Here is a 14,383-nt window from a genome sequence, read left to right on the forward strand (position 1 = left end):
CCTGGGATCATGACCTGAGCCGAAGGCAGCCGCTTAACCGACTGAGCCACCCAGGCGCCCCACCCCTAGTTTTCTACAAAGGGAATGCATTCCTTTTATTCTTTACTATGAAAAAGCTATGAGGAAGGAACAAAAGTATGTCAAGAATAGGCTGCAGCACATGCTAAATGACATCAGAGAGATGCAATCACCATTATCCAACTCTACAGGACAAACAACCCAGTTCTTCAACAAAACATTGCAAGAGGGGAAATAGAAAGGGTACCCACAGATTAAAAGAAATGTTAAATATGCACCAGCCAATTTCCTATGGATTTCATTTAGCTCCTGATTTGACCAAACCATTTAAAGGGGGGGAAAATCTCTTAGAACACTGAATATGTAATGATCTTGAGAAAACTATCTTTTCTGCAGAAGTAATAATGGTAATGTGGGTCCTCCCTGCCCCTCCCCAAGTCCTTATCTTTTAGGATACTTAGAATGAAATAAAACATTATCTAGGATTGATTTTAAAAATCCGGGGTAAAGGTAAAGATGAAAACACTGACCAAGAGCAGATCACAGTGAAGCTGGCTGACAGCTATGTGGAGGCTCACACCAGCCTCCCTGCTTTTGCATAGGTGTAAAAGTTAAAAAACCAACAAACGAAAACAGAAACAAAGCAAAAATCCACTTGAAGGACTGAGCTATGAAGGAAAAAAAAAAAAAAGAAAAAGGATCACAAAAGATCTACGAGTATGTACGTACCCAGAGGGGAATCTAATAATACAAACAGTAAAATCTATGGGTTTTTTTATTCAAAAGGTATTCTTTCAGTTAGAAATTACTTGACAAAATATCTCTCACCATGTAAGCCCGTCTCTTTCAGAAAGAGGAGGCTGGTAACAGAGCTCAGTCTCAGCATGCTTTTTCAGTCCTGTGACCAATGACAAATCATTTTAACTTTCTGAGCCTCTGTTTTCTCGTCTCACAAATGAGAAAAAGGTGGGGCGCCTGGGTGGCTCAGTCGTTAAACGTCTGCCTTTGGCTCAGGTCATGATCCCAGGGTCCTGGGATCGAGCCCCGCATGGGGCTCCCTGCTCGGCGGGAAGCCTCTTTCTCCCTCTCCCACTCCCCCTGCTTGTGTTCCCTCTCTGGCTATCTCTCTCTCTGTCAAATAAAAAAAAAAATCTTTAAAAAAAACAAAAACAAATGAGGAAAAGGTGCCTCTGTTGCCTAACTAAAAGTGTTGTGCGCCTGAAATGAGACAACACATAAGAAAGTACATGGAAAGCGGTTCAGAGTACAAAAATGCTGGAGAGTAAACGCAGAGCACAATTGCTCATTAAATCATATGATTCACTACTTGCCACTCAAAGAAGAATGAGAGGTCAACTCTTTCTGAAAATACCAATTCTCTCATTAATCCCTCTGATAACCACATCATGAATTGGCTGCCCCCGATTAGGGATGTACATTATCTAAATTTAAATGCCTCCCACTCAAAGGAAACAAATGAGGGGAAAATGCTTTCCTTTTCCACTGGCAGAAGCGTGTCTTGTTTGTGTGTGTATATGTGTATTTGTTTCCACTAAGAAAGTAAATGCCAGCCTGACTTGCTGCCATTCCCCTGCACTTTGCAGCTAAATCACCACCAAGTGAGGCTGCATGGTAGAGGGAAGGTGAGGGCTATGGAGCCCTACAGACTTAAGTCTGATTCCTGGCTCCAGCATGCACTAGCTGGGCAATGTGAAGGTGAGAAATAACGTATGTAAGGTACCCAGTACAGAGCTGCGAACTCAGAAAGTGAGAGCAATCACTGTTACTGAACTCACTGACCCCACAAAAGCCTGCAGGTTGCAGACACCAAAAGGACAGACCAAGAATCTGACTCAGCATCCAGGTCTGCCATAAATCTGTGGCACAACCTTTGGGAAATTTGGTAATGGAGGGTTTTTCCAACTGCTCTATGCAATCAGTAGCCACATAACTAAAGTACAGAGGTGGATAGCAATATCTGGAAAAACTTTACCAGATCTGCCTCAACAATTACAAATCAAATAGCTTTCCTATAATCTTATTTTTGTCAAATTTCTGAGTGCCAACTAGGTAAAAAGAAAGGGAGGGGGATCCCTGGCCGCAAGGTACTTACAGTCTACTAAAAGTGAAGACATGTATGAACGTAGTACATAATTTAGTTCATTAGCCAATCAACAACAAAATTATCCTAAAATCAGAGGGAAATATGCTATTTCCATGGCTATCCAGTTGGTATTTTACCCTATCAGGAAGTTCTTATTCAACTCTAACCTAAGTATCTCATGCTTCAGCTGAAGCCTATTTCCTGACTGTTCTATTTCATTAGTATTCCATTCAGAATATAAAGCATCTTTTCTTGAGAACAAGTTGGAGGTAGAGAGAGCCTGGTTTGGGCTGAATCCTTTCTAAGCCTAGCCTGTCATCTGTGAAATGGGGAAAACAGCACCCATCCCTACGGAGCTGCTGGAAGGACTGAGGGAGATGATATATGGAGGACATCCATCACAGCACCGAGCACAGGGTGAGTGCTTGCTTCATTGTAGTGTTCGCAGATCCTGAATTTGTTCAAACTCTTAAACACAAAATGAGGATGCCTTGGGATGGTGACGGCATTATTTTGACTTGGCACCATTTTATTTACTGGGAGGCAGTGCATTCACTTGCACTGCTTTGAAAAATATTACCATTATTCAAGCAGCACCTGCTGCTGGCCCAGCAATGAATGCTTATTTTGATTTGCACTTTGTGGAAATAAGGAGTATCTAATTTTATGTGAGTGCTATTAACATGAATAAACATTACAAAGAAAAGGAAATGGACTTCATAAAAAAATGATTAATGAAACATAAAGGAAGACTCCGTTTCAAAACAATGAAGTCCAGTCAGCTAGTGCTCAAATTTTATTTTGTGTGTAACTGGTCAGTGAAGAAGCCACTTACTGGAAGGAAAGCTGTCAGCCCTCATCAGACCTCCATTGCAGTTCTGTTATTTAACACTGGGAGCAGGCCAAGCAAACCAGAAAGTTTCCCAAACAGAGGCTAGCTGCTCTGCAGAGTCTTCCATCCATCCTGGGTATCTAGGGAGGATTATTTTTGAGCACCATGTCATCACCATGGATTTAAACGGCAATGGGGTGTTTCTTCTCTACCCACACCCTATGTGGAATGTTGGTCTTTCTTGACCACATCAGGAAAGCTACAACTAGGCAGCACAGTGCTCTGACCACAGCCCTTCAAAATGTCCCGAATGAATACACTGCAGAAGGGTCAAGAGGAGGTGAGATTTGCAGAGGGAATGGCAGAGAAGTAAACATCTTCCCGGTTTCGCTGGATGCCAGGCATGTAGCTGTCTTACCTTCCCCACTGGTTCTCTTGATAACCCTGTGAGGTGCTGTGGTCTCCATTTTGCTCTCACGCCAATGAAGGATGAAGACAGTGGGGCTAGAAGATCCAGATCCTAGTCCCAGTTTTGCAGTGTGATCTGGGTGTACAAAAAGGGAGCTTCCCTATCCTCTTAACTCTTCTCTGAGGATCACTATCATACCCAGTCCTTGACGAAGGCTCAGACTCACCCATCACGTAACCCCAGAAACCTAGCCAAAGCTGACTGGACTAGTGGTGGTATCCTGACCCAAGCTGGACCAGTCCAATCCTTCCAGATATGTGAATCAGCTACAGAGACTCAGCTGGGGGGGTGGGCACTGGAGCGAGGGGGCAGGTAGGGCCTGGGCTGCCATCTTCCGCCATCTTCCCAGAAGAGAATCTCCACATTTCCTACTATTCTTGCCCCTCATGTTCCAGGAAACAGCCCCATGAGTCCTTAAAGCAAGTCCTCATTGTGCTTGAACTAGCTGTATTTTGTTTTGTTGGTGGGGGGAGGTGAAATCTGTTACTTACAATGCAGAGCCTAATTTCATCATCCCTAGAAAAGAGGAGTTGAACCAGATGGTCTCTAAAGGCCTTTTCCAGCTCTGTGCAATTTATTTTATAATACAGTCATCAGGTCAGGTGCTATGCTGGGCATGGGGACATGGCCGTCCTTGCTCTCGCCCCTGAGCATAATGCTACAGAAATACAAGGTATCCAAGCTGTATTAATAACAAAAGGGCTTGGAAAAGCTTCTGTTCTCCATCCAAAGCACATGGGGCAGTTAAAGGGATGATCTAGATTGACTTAGCCAACTCTGCTTTCTTTAGCAGTTGGTACCAAAATGCAGTTGCTGGTGCATGAGGTCTGGTTTTGTTTTTCTAGCTTCTGGGAGGCTGAATTGGGTGCTGTCTTATCAGAGGGACATATATTCCAGTTCTCTGGGGAAAATTACACCATAGCCGCAGCATTAAAATTCAGTTCTTACGTAAGTGACCACAAACAGCACCATGACACAGGGCCGCTCTGAATGGGCTCTGGGCTGGAAGAACCTACTGCGACCTCTCAGATTCCGCTAAGACCAAGTGGGGTGAAGTGCCTCCAGATCTGACCAAACCCCTGCCTCACAAATAATTAGAACGCATCTTACTGACACTGAAAAGAAGCTAGGAGACACACTGAAATGTAAATCCAAGGATAAGTCCTTTTCACTTTAAGGTGCCTGCCTCCAAACCAAAATAGAATTCCTTATGGTCTCGGAGCTTCAAGCTGTAATCAGGAAAGCATATAACACAGCTGCCACGCTCTGTCCCACTCAGAGCCAAGGCATAAATGCTTCCCCCCCGCACCTCCCCACAAATGACCGGAATCAAATACCTGCATTTATTATGTAACAGAGAAAGTGGCTCCTTACCCCAAAGCCCCAGCAAAAATCAAATGGGACAGCACTGTCGTGGCTTTGACACACCAATGGAGGCAAAGGGGGCGGGGGGGCAGAAACAATCGGCAGGCGCAAAGGAAGCACACACAGTGGGGCTGCACCAGAGTACAGCCCATCAGGCTGGTCTGGGTCAGCAGAGGCAGCGCCGGTCAGCGGTTCCCTGACTCCAGAGGAGCCCCACCAAGAGCTGCGTACAGAGTAAAACTGAGCTGTCAGTCTGCTCCAGATGAAATTGGCTTTGACCATGCGCCCCAATGATGCAAGTGTTAGTGTTCCCCCAGTCCTCCCTCCAGTCCCATCTGCACTTCCACCATCCAGTTCCTCGAAGGCACACAGCGGGCTCCGTCATCTGACCTCTTCATCACCCACCGTCCTGAAAAGAGTCGACCAAGTCTTGTCCTCTCAGCTACACATTCAAGGGTCTACTCCAGTAATAACGAACAGCAACGGCACGAGGATAGTAAGAATAATTATTTCTAGAGCACTTACCATGGCAGGCATTATCCTAAGAGGGAGGTATGATCCCCATGAGGGAACTGAGACACAGTAAGGTTCGGAAACTTGCCTGACAAAGACTCCAAGATAACAGGGCTGCAATTAACCCAGGTAAGGGAACCCAAGTGTTGCTACTGGCTCACAGGGGAGAGAACTCTACCCATCTCCCTATCAAGGAATGCCTCTCACCTCTTTCCTCCCCACCCCACAAAAGGAAGGCTGACTCATCTGACTGGTCAGACGCTGACATTCATCAGGCCACATTTTACCAGTAATGAAGTCATGTGATTAGTGCCTCGAGTGTCCTATCTCCTTTAACACTCAAATCAATGCCATTTTTTTTTTATCAAATGAGGAAACCGAGGCTCAGATGCAAAGTGGTCTCTAGCCTATCACTTACTCATGTTTAACTACTACATGTGGGAATGGCTCAGGCCAATGTCTGGCTCTAGCCCCCAAATGACTAGGTTACATAAATGGAAACCACCGCTCTTGAGGCTCCCTTGACTTGCAGACATAAAGGCAAAAGTCTGGGTAGTGTTTGAACATCCAGGACCGCGATGCTTCTGATGAAAGCCTCCTAACTTAGCATCAGGGAAGGCTGCTGTGGCCTCACAGCGTACCTCCTGAGACCAAAATTTACACCGGCAGACTGGCTAGCAAGACCAGGTTCCTAAATTCAGGTTTACTCTCCTCTCCTCTGACCCGGAAGCAAGTTTTAGAGAGAAATCCACCACCGTGTACAAATAGCCTCCATAGCCATTTTGGAGAGCACAGTGCAGAGAGCATGGGCTGGAAGTTGAGAGAGACCTGAATTCAAATCTCTGCCCAATTTTGTTCCCACCCTAGGCTTCAGTCTCCACAACAGGATGAAACTAGGTCTATGTGGGTCCTCATCTCTCCTGAGCTCTCTCCCATGGGGATACAAAACTCGAAGGTTCTTCTAGCAAACCAATCACAGGAATGAGATCATATTTGATTTTCCAACTACAGGAATCTCTAACAGGCAATCCGAGGACCTGATGAGCAGAAGATAATCAGTGCTACACCACTGAGCTGATATATTTTGACCAAAACCAAAGACAGCTGGCATGAGAGGTACGCCGAACCACGTTATTAAGGCATCTATTAATTTTTATGAAATACTGCAAGTGATTATTAGACTCCCATCACCACTTTCATGGGCCCCTCAGAGATCAGGCTCTTAGGCTGGGAAGCACCTGACTAGACTTTCTCCAAGCTCCATTAGACTCCGATGGCTAGTGATTCCCAGCACCCAGCACAAAGGCAGGGCTATGGACAACCAGGAGGCCAGAGGCAGACAGCCAGAGTCCTGCAGCAACCCCAACCAAGAGCAGTGGTTCTTTGGCCAGGGCTGTGGGCAGCTCGCAGGCAAAGACAGGCTGGTCAAGTCCCAGACTAAGTATGCCAGGGGAGAGCGGGAAGCCACTGGGCCTTTTCCACTTCTGCTGAGCCCCGGGAGGACTGCTGGCAGCACCGTTTCTAACTACAAACAGCAGAAATTCCGAGAGCCATCCAACAAGAGGTCTTTGAAGAACAGAGAAAAGGAGCTGTCTTTGTCTTTCCCTTTCTTCTCTACCCCAAACTCTTTACCTCCGGCACTAGAAATCAAGTATGGATAAGAAAAATCAGTAGATATCATTTTTATGGGCCCTGAAAGAAAAAAACAAAATAAAACAAAAAGCGAGCGGACAGGAAGCACAAAAGATGGTGAAATACAGAAGAAACAAAGGATATTAGATCCAGAGATCCTGCGTTACGCTGGTCAAGTAATTTACCTCTCTGAGCCTTAATTTATTCACATGTAAAAGAATGATAAGGATGCTACCACAAAGGCATTTTATTAGATAGCACATATAGAAAATGTCTTTTAAACCCTAAATATGTATATAAAAGGCAAACAGCATTAGCTTGGAATACCCGGCTAACAGTTGGAGCCTGTTTTAGAAAAAACATGAGTTCTGGTACATAAAAGAAATTTCCTTCTCTCATTGCTTCTGTAGGCAAATAAACATATTCTTCATTCACTGACCTTTGCTGCTTATGTCCAGAGAAAACTCACTCTCAATACCTCTGAACTGGATCAAAGGTTGGACCACAGAGCACGAATTCTGTGTAAGATAGCAGCATCAAGGGGAGACTTACCTTTTGTTGTTTTATCTTCAAGAGGTTAGGGACAAAGAAAACACATTATTTTGACCTCAAACAATGCATAAAACTAACCCTGTTTTTATCGAAACTCTGCCTGAGATTTACTTTTATTTAAGACCATAACCAACTTTAGCATCTGCTACATAAACTAGCACTTGCTGCTTAGTTTATCGGCTTTCAAAATTTAAGTAATGCGATTGCATTCTAGAACACTTGGAGCTGATGAATGAGATCAGACTTTAAGCCCTGGCCACAGAGGCCCTATGTATGAGATTCCACAGGTAACACTGGAGAACCTAAAAGCATTTATCAAAGATTAATGACCTCTTGTCATCAGCATAGAAGATGATGCCCAAATGAACATGAGTAAAAATTAGAACTTACTTGGAGAGTGAAGAAACACATAAAGATGAAGTCTGACTAGCATGCACAGAGATGTTACAGAAATGGGATTCATGCCCAAATCTACTACTTACTATGTGTGTGCCCTTGGGCGAAAGATTCAACTGTGGGAAGATGGGTCAAACATAATAATAGGGCACATGTAAGCATTAAATAATAGTAGGCACGGGGCTTGCACATAGTAGGAACACCAATAACTGGTAACTATAAGTTATTACGAAAGAGGAATGGATCTGCATTCCACACCTTCATTCGTTTCTTCATTCTTCAAACATTTCTATGGCCTCAGGAAGGACTAAGCACGTCATGTGTATATGTTAAAACAAGTGAACTTCTAATGCAAGACCCACACTTCAATGAGAGCTCCCTTGAGAAAAATTTTACACGGTGCACTTCTTATTGGCAGGGTTGATCACCTTAGTATCCTCAGGGCCTAACACACTGCTGGGCACTGGACAATTTGTATAGTGATTGGATGGTAATTTGAGTGATTCACCTTGCATTATTGGGGTGAATGTCCTAATATCATTTCTCCCACCTGCAAACTGCCCCTTTCTACCCCGTTAAGAATGACAGCCCTATTTACCTCTTTCTCAAACACCGTTACTTCCGCCATAACACAATCTAGACAACAACTCCAATACCTCAGCTACACTTAGCAAAATGACTTGTACCTAGCAGGTGCTCCCCAAAAATGCTATGAGTGAATGCTATTCCTAGATTATGCCCAAATAAGTTCCCACACCTGAATCTGAAAAACCATAACCAAATTCTTTGAAAGCACAGGAAAAAAAATAAGAAATGTATTTAAGTATTACTATTAAGAACTCCCTGGAATGTGAACACGAAGAAAAAATAAGCCACTTAGGAACTTAGGCATCTCTGTTTCATGAGATCAAAATCAGAAGGTACCATGAAAAGTGAAGCCTCTTACATTCTCTATAAAGCCACTGAAATACATCTTTGTAGACATTCAGAACATCTGTTTTATGTCTTAATTGCTTAAGGATTTCCTAACTCCACTGACTTACTAGCCATGCGACCTTGGGGACCAATCACTTCATCTCTCTAGGCCTCAATTTTTTTCTCTGTAAAATGGAGATAACAACTGTCCCTTCTCCATAAAGCTCACATGAGGCTTAAATGTGATCATGCGTGCCATGTGCCTACAACAGGCCTGGCACAGAGCAGTCGTTCAATAAATGGGCAAGATATGCCTCCTCCATCATCACAAAAAGATAAAGTGCTGACCCAATATTAAATAACCAAGCACACCTTCATTTATCATGTCGACTCTCCCTTTCACCAAGTACAAAGTATTGACCAGTCTAAGCCTTTAAGTGGAAAGTCTCTCCTACAGTCTCCCTGCACAGAGGTCCTGGAATGCCTGCTTCCCTTCCTTTCTCAGCAAAACTTTGTCTCTTCCCAGTCTCCTAGTCATTTCCTCATAATTTCCAAATGGTCACGAGTAAAATGGCACACGTCAGTGTGCTCTGCTGAATAAGCAAAACACTGCCTTTTTGCATGGAAAACACTCAGACATCAGGATGAAACCTGGACAGCTAATCCATTCCTGCCTCCCAAAGGCAGCCACTCATTATGTGCCAGCCTAACCGTAACTCCCACAGTCCTGTGGGACCCTCTGCCCCCAAAGGTGAAGCCCAGAAGCAAACTCTTTTGCCTCTTTTTCGACACATTTCTGACCCATTTCCTACAGTGCGCATCACAGAGAGATTTAAACAAAAGCACCAACATCTGCAAAGCAGTCTTTGCCAACGGGACATACCAAAAGGGGGAGTGTGGGTTAACTTAGGGTTCCAAGGTTGGAGAGCTACAGCTTTTTAGTTGAGACTTCTATAGGTTGATTAGGAACCCAAAGGCGGGGGGGGGGGGGGAAGTTTGTAAGTAAACAGGAAGGCATTTAATAACTGGCACTAGAAAACGATTTTTTTTGTTTTTTTTTGTTTTTTAGAAAACGATTTTTTAAAAAGAATTCCAAGCTGCCCAAATGAATTCCTATTCCTGAGTTTCCAAATCACCAAAAAAGTACCCAAAAGTCCTAATCCTAAGAATAACCACAAAGCAACACAAACGGCACTCTTAAAGTTTCCAAGTATCTCACTTGTGAAGCATATGCCAACAAGATTTTGTGGTCTGCCCCAAAACGTTTTCTTACATTTTGAGGGTAATAACCTTAAAGCCCCATATTTTTTTAAGAACTGAATTCTGATCCACTTAAGATATTTATAACAATGTGCCCCTTCCATATATGCAAACTTAGGGGGAAAAAATAAAAATTAAACTTGGTGGTTACCTATCAATAAGAAACGAACACGTATTATTTCACATTTATGCAAGAGGCCATCATTCCTGAGTCCAACTTCATGGCCTATGATTCAAGAGTTAAAGATGCAGATTAGGGCAATGACTCCTTGACCAGTACTACACTGAAGTTCAGAAAAACACAAAATTATTGTGTCATTCTGACTGAAACATTTACTGTAATGTTTTTGAGAGCATAAATATTATCAACATACTCTAACATGACACTTTTGCACTTCTAGCCTGATTCTGATTCCTCCTCAAATTCTTAAGTGACCACATTTGTACTATGATTGGATCTATTTTTCAACCTAACCCTGCAGAATAGTATTCCTTATTTAAAAATATATATATATATCTGTTGCATTCACGTTTAAATTTAGTTACCTCAACCTAAGATTAAGAGCAGCTGCACATAATTAACATTAACCCTATCCTCTCCTGTTGCTGCAAAATATGGGCATAAAACCCTACAAACAGCATTATCAGCTACTTACCCTTATCATACCCCACACAAACAGAATATAGTAACACTATCTAAATGGGCAGAAAGGGAAAGTTAAAATAACTGACAGCTCTATTAGCAGGCACTGAAGAACTTATCTAGAAGGAAAATAACCACTCAGTCTAATCAATGTCACATCCTTCAGGAGGCATATACAATTCGTACACAAAAAGGGTGCAAAATGCTCCTTTATCAGCATGTTCCAATTTATCACTATTAAGTGAAGGACAGACCCATCGGAAGGTTGAATGCCTGGCAACTCCGAGTATTCCCAGACACTGAATGTCAGGCTAAAGCAACAGAATGACAGGTCACAAAGACAACCCCCCCGCCCTGCAAAAATTCATTTACCTCTGGCTTTCAAACAAACTTAGCTGATATTTCTCCAAATGAATTTCAAAATTCAGTTCAATAAGCCAACATTAACTTCATAGAGAACTCTAGAAGCATCCTCAACTGGCATAAAATGTTCAGACTAATTCACTGCACCAGGCGGGCAAGATAGGACCCAGCATGAAAAGAAATTTCTCCCCTCCTAAAATTTAGGACCTTAGGCTTCAGAGTACCAATTCTGCCTGTAACCGGGCCTGAACAGTGAGGAGCAAAGCTTGTACCAAGAGCAGTTTCCCACAAAAGCCCAAGCTTCTCAGTATTACAGAGAGCTGGCTGTGGTGAGCTTATATCAGAAAGAGCTCCCCGAACCTCAAATAAACCAACCACAGGATAATCCACTCCAGGAAAACGATCTGCCTTCCTAAGTTCCCCCAATGCTGTCTTTTTCAGTTGAAATAGGCTTGGCTTGTTTGGAGGGGAGTGGTGCTTTATGGCACTTACAGATGGTGCTGAGTTCCAAGGCAAATGTCCTATTTTTATTGAGGTTCAGAGGCTTTTGCCTCTTGGGCTTGTGGGTTCCTCCTTACCTACCCACTCTGCCCTATCACTAATTGACTTAAATTGTAAAGGAAATCGCTCTGCCCTTGGCCCTGCCCAGGACACCCACAATGCCTCTCTGGAGGGTCTAGATAAGGGGAGCTGTTCTTCTGCAGTCTCAGGCCCCCCTTTCTCCCGTTCTGGCCAGCTCTTCCCAGCAGCCTCAGGTCTCCCGTCACAGCTTAGGAGTGCCCTGCGGGCAAGTTCTGCTGGCGCAGCAGCCTCAGCAGAACCAAACCCTCGGGTGCAGGGAGCCGGGTGGGGACCTGTCTGCACAGATCTCTCTTTCCACTCGGGGTTTAGGCACTGGAGACTGGATGCGGAAGAATCCTGGGGTGGAAGCAATCCCAGGCTGAGTCTCCTCTCATCCCTTCCGGGTTTTATCTGGGGGCCCTTGCCTATGCAACTAAGCCTGCCTGGCACAGCCGGGCTAGGAAGAGCGCCAGTCACTGACCATCTCCCAGTCCCTTGCTGGTGACCTTGGCCACGTTGCTTCGCCTCCCTCACCCTCTGGGGCCTGACACCACTTACTTTGCGGGTTATGACCGGGTCAGAAGGATGTGGAAAGAGCCCAGCAGACTGTACTGCACCCACGAAGGGTCCAAGATAGGGAGAGGACTTCCCTCTTCTTTTTCCTAGCGGTGTCAGGAGCTCGCTCAATCCTCTCCCCACCTCCAGGCCTGGGGAGTCAGCGCCCTGGCAAATGGGGCAAGGGGCTGCACATCTTAAGTCCCCTCTTCACCTGGGAGCGGGAAGGGGGGGATCCCCAAGGGGGTGTGGCTGCCCCAGCCCCTGACATCCTTTTCCTCCCCGCTCAGAAATGCAGACAATTCAACTGCGAGGCAGAGGCTGCGAGCGAGGGCATCGAGGCGTCCCGGCGAACGGGCCGGGGTCCCCGGTGGGGCGCGCCGGCCCCGACCTACCTCCTCCAGCAGCGTGACGGTGTTCCTGCAGTTGTGCAGCCGCGTGGTGAAGCTGGACGTGGTGGGCGAGTTGTAGTCCTCGGTGGTCTCGGTGATGAACTCGGAGACGGAGATCTGGTCCGGCATCCTGCCGGGGGGGCGAGACACAAGCGGGGGCGGGGAGTGAGTCACGGCGCAGGCTCCCGGGGCCGCGGGTCGCCCGGTGGCTCATGAACGCCCCGCGCAGCCTGCCACCCGGCGCCCGGGCTGGCGCGGCTCCCGTCCCCGGCGGCGGCGGGAGAGAGAGCGGGCGGAGCGGGCGGCGGCAGCAGCGCTCGGCGCGGGGCCCTTCAAACTCCGAGCCGCGCGCGGGGCAGAGGGCTCTCGGGGACCCGCCTCCCTGTGCTCATGCCGGCGGCAGGGGAGGGGGCTCGGCGCTATGCGGGGGCTCGGGTCGGCCGGCACTGCCTCCTGAGAACGCTGTGACAGGCGGCGGCGAGGACACCGACAGACTGAGCGCACACTCCCGCGGGCGAGCAGGCTGGCGGCGGGCAGGCGGCGCTCCCGCTACAGTCACGGGGACAAACAAGGAAGTGCTCTGCGCACGCGCCGCCGCCCGCCCCGCCCCGCCCCAGCCGCCCGCCCCCGGCGACCGCCCCCGCCCCGCCTCCGCCTGCGCCCCGCCCCCGCCCCGCCTCCCGGGCCGCGTTCAGACGGGGGCGTTCGGGTGGGGGCCGCAAGGCTTGCGGGGCTCCGGAAGCTCGCGTCCCGGCGCCGCCCCCGGAGCGGTTACTTCAGCGAGCTCGTTACGCCTGCTTTCTGCGAGAAGAGGGACCAAAAAAAGTTATGCGCGTTCTTTTTTAGTCCCGAGTGGGTGCAGGAAGCGAGGCCTGGAGAGCCGCCTCCTGCTGCGAGGGCCGCGGGCAGAGCGAAGGGGGCGCGGGCGCAGGGGCGGCCTCGGGGCCCGGAGTGTGGAGCGGCCTGGCCCCCCTCCCCCTCCCTCCCCCCGCTTGCAGCCGCGCGCTCGCTTGGCTCCCGCCCTTGGTCCCGGTGCAGGGCGCTCACCGTCCTTGGAAGGCTAGTTCTGTGCAGTTGGCTTAGGTTGCTAAAATGCTAAGACAAATGAAAGGATTTTTGCTTTTTTTTTTTTTTTTACAATTTTCTAATCTTCCATTTGCACTGTGAGTTTTTTTTAACCTGCAGGACACACGAGGGTCAGGAGTGCAAAAGGCATTTCCGGGGGTTCAAATGGTGTACAATGCTCAGCAGATGCCAAATTTCAGCGGAGAAAGTACCAACAGATTGCTCATTCCTTGGTCCTAGCAGATGGCTATTTTAACTAGCTCACTCAACTTAGTCCAAAGAATCCATGTAATTTCTCACCACTGATTAGGGATAAAATTGCTTTTCAAAAGAAAAGAAGAAGAAAGCTAGGCCCTTGGGAAGCTTCCCAGGATCCCTGTCATTGAAGCCAATAGGAGCAGTCTTATAAACTCATCTCCAAATGCACCGCATTAGGGCGGAAGGCTGGCCCTGTGGCCTCCCCCTAGAATTGAGTTCCTGCCATCTGCCATTCCCTAGTCCTTACCCACAACGACAATGGAGTGCCCCAAGGCAGGGACAAGGCTCCAAGGCACAGAGAAGTAGCAAGTGCTGGTCAAATGAAAATGCATCACCCCACTGTCAGCAAATATTTACTAAGGGCCTACTACATGCCCTGGAGATTCAGTAATGACAATGTCCCAGCTCTCAGGAGCTTCCCTTCTAGTGGGGAATCGGACAACCAACAAATCATGTGATATAACGTGGAGTACATATAAAGTAAGAAAGT

At 46.9% G+C, this 14,383-nt stretch overlaps 1 protein-coding gene across 1 annotated transcript in view; it reads right to left on the bottom strand.

Moving 5' to 3' along the window:
• Positions 1-14,383, bottom strand: part of ASAP1 (ArfGAP with SH3 domain, ankyrin repeat and PH domain 1) — a 331,802-nt gene that overhangs the window by 244,759 nt on the left and 72,660 nt on the right. The window contains exon 3 of the mRNA XM_081817140.1: positions 12,574-12,700. Within this exon, the coding sequence (XP_081673266.1) occupies positions 12,574-12,700 (127 nt within the window). The remainder of the gene's footprint in view (positions 1-12,573; positions 12,701-14,383) is intronic.

Source organism: Leptonychotes weddellii, chromosome 4, assembly GCF_054177405.1.
Source record: "Leptonychotes weddellii isolate Sample4059 chromosome 4, ASM5417740v2, whole genome shotgun sequence".
Classification (NCBI taxonomy): Eukaryota; Metazoa; Chordata; class Mammalia; order Carnivora; family Phocidae; genus Leptonychotes; species Leptonychotes weddellii.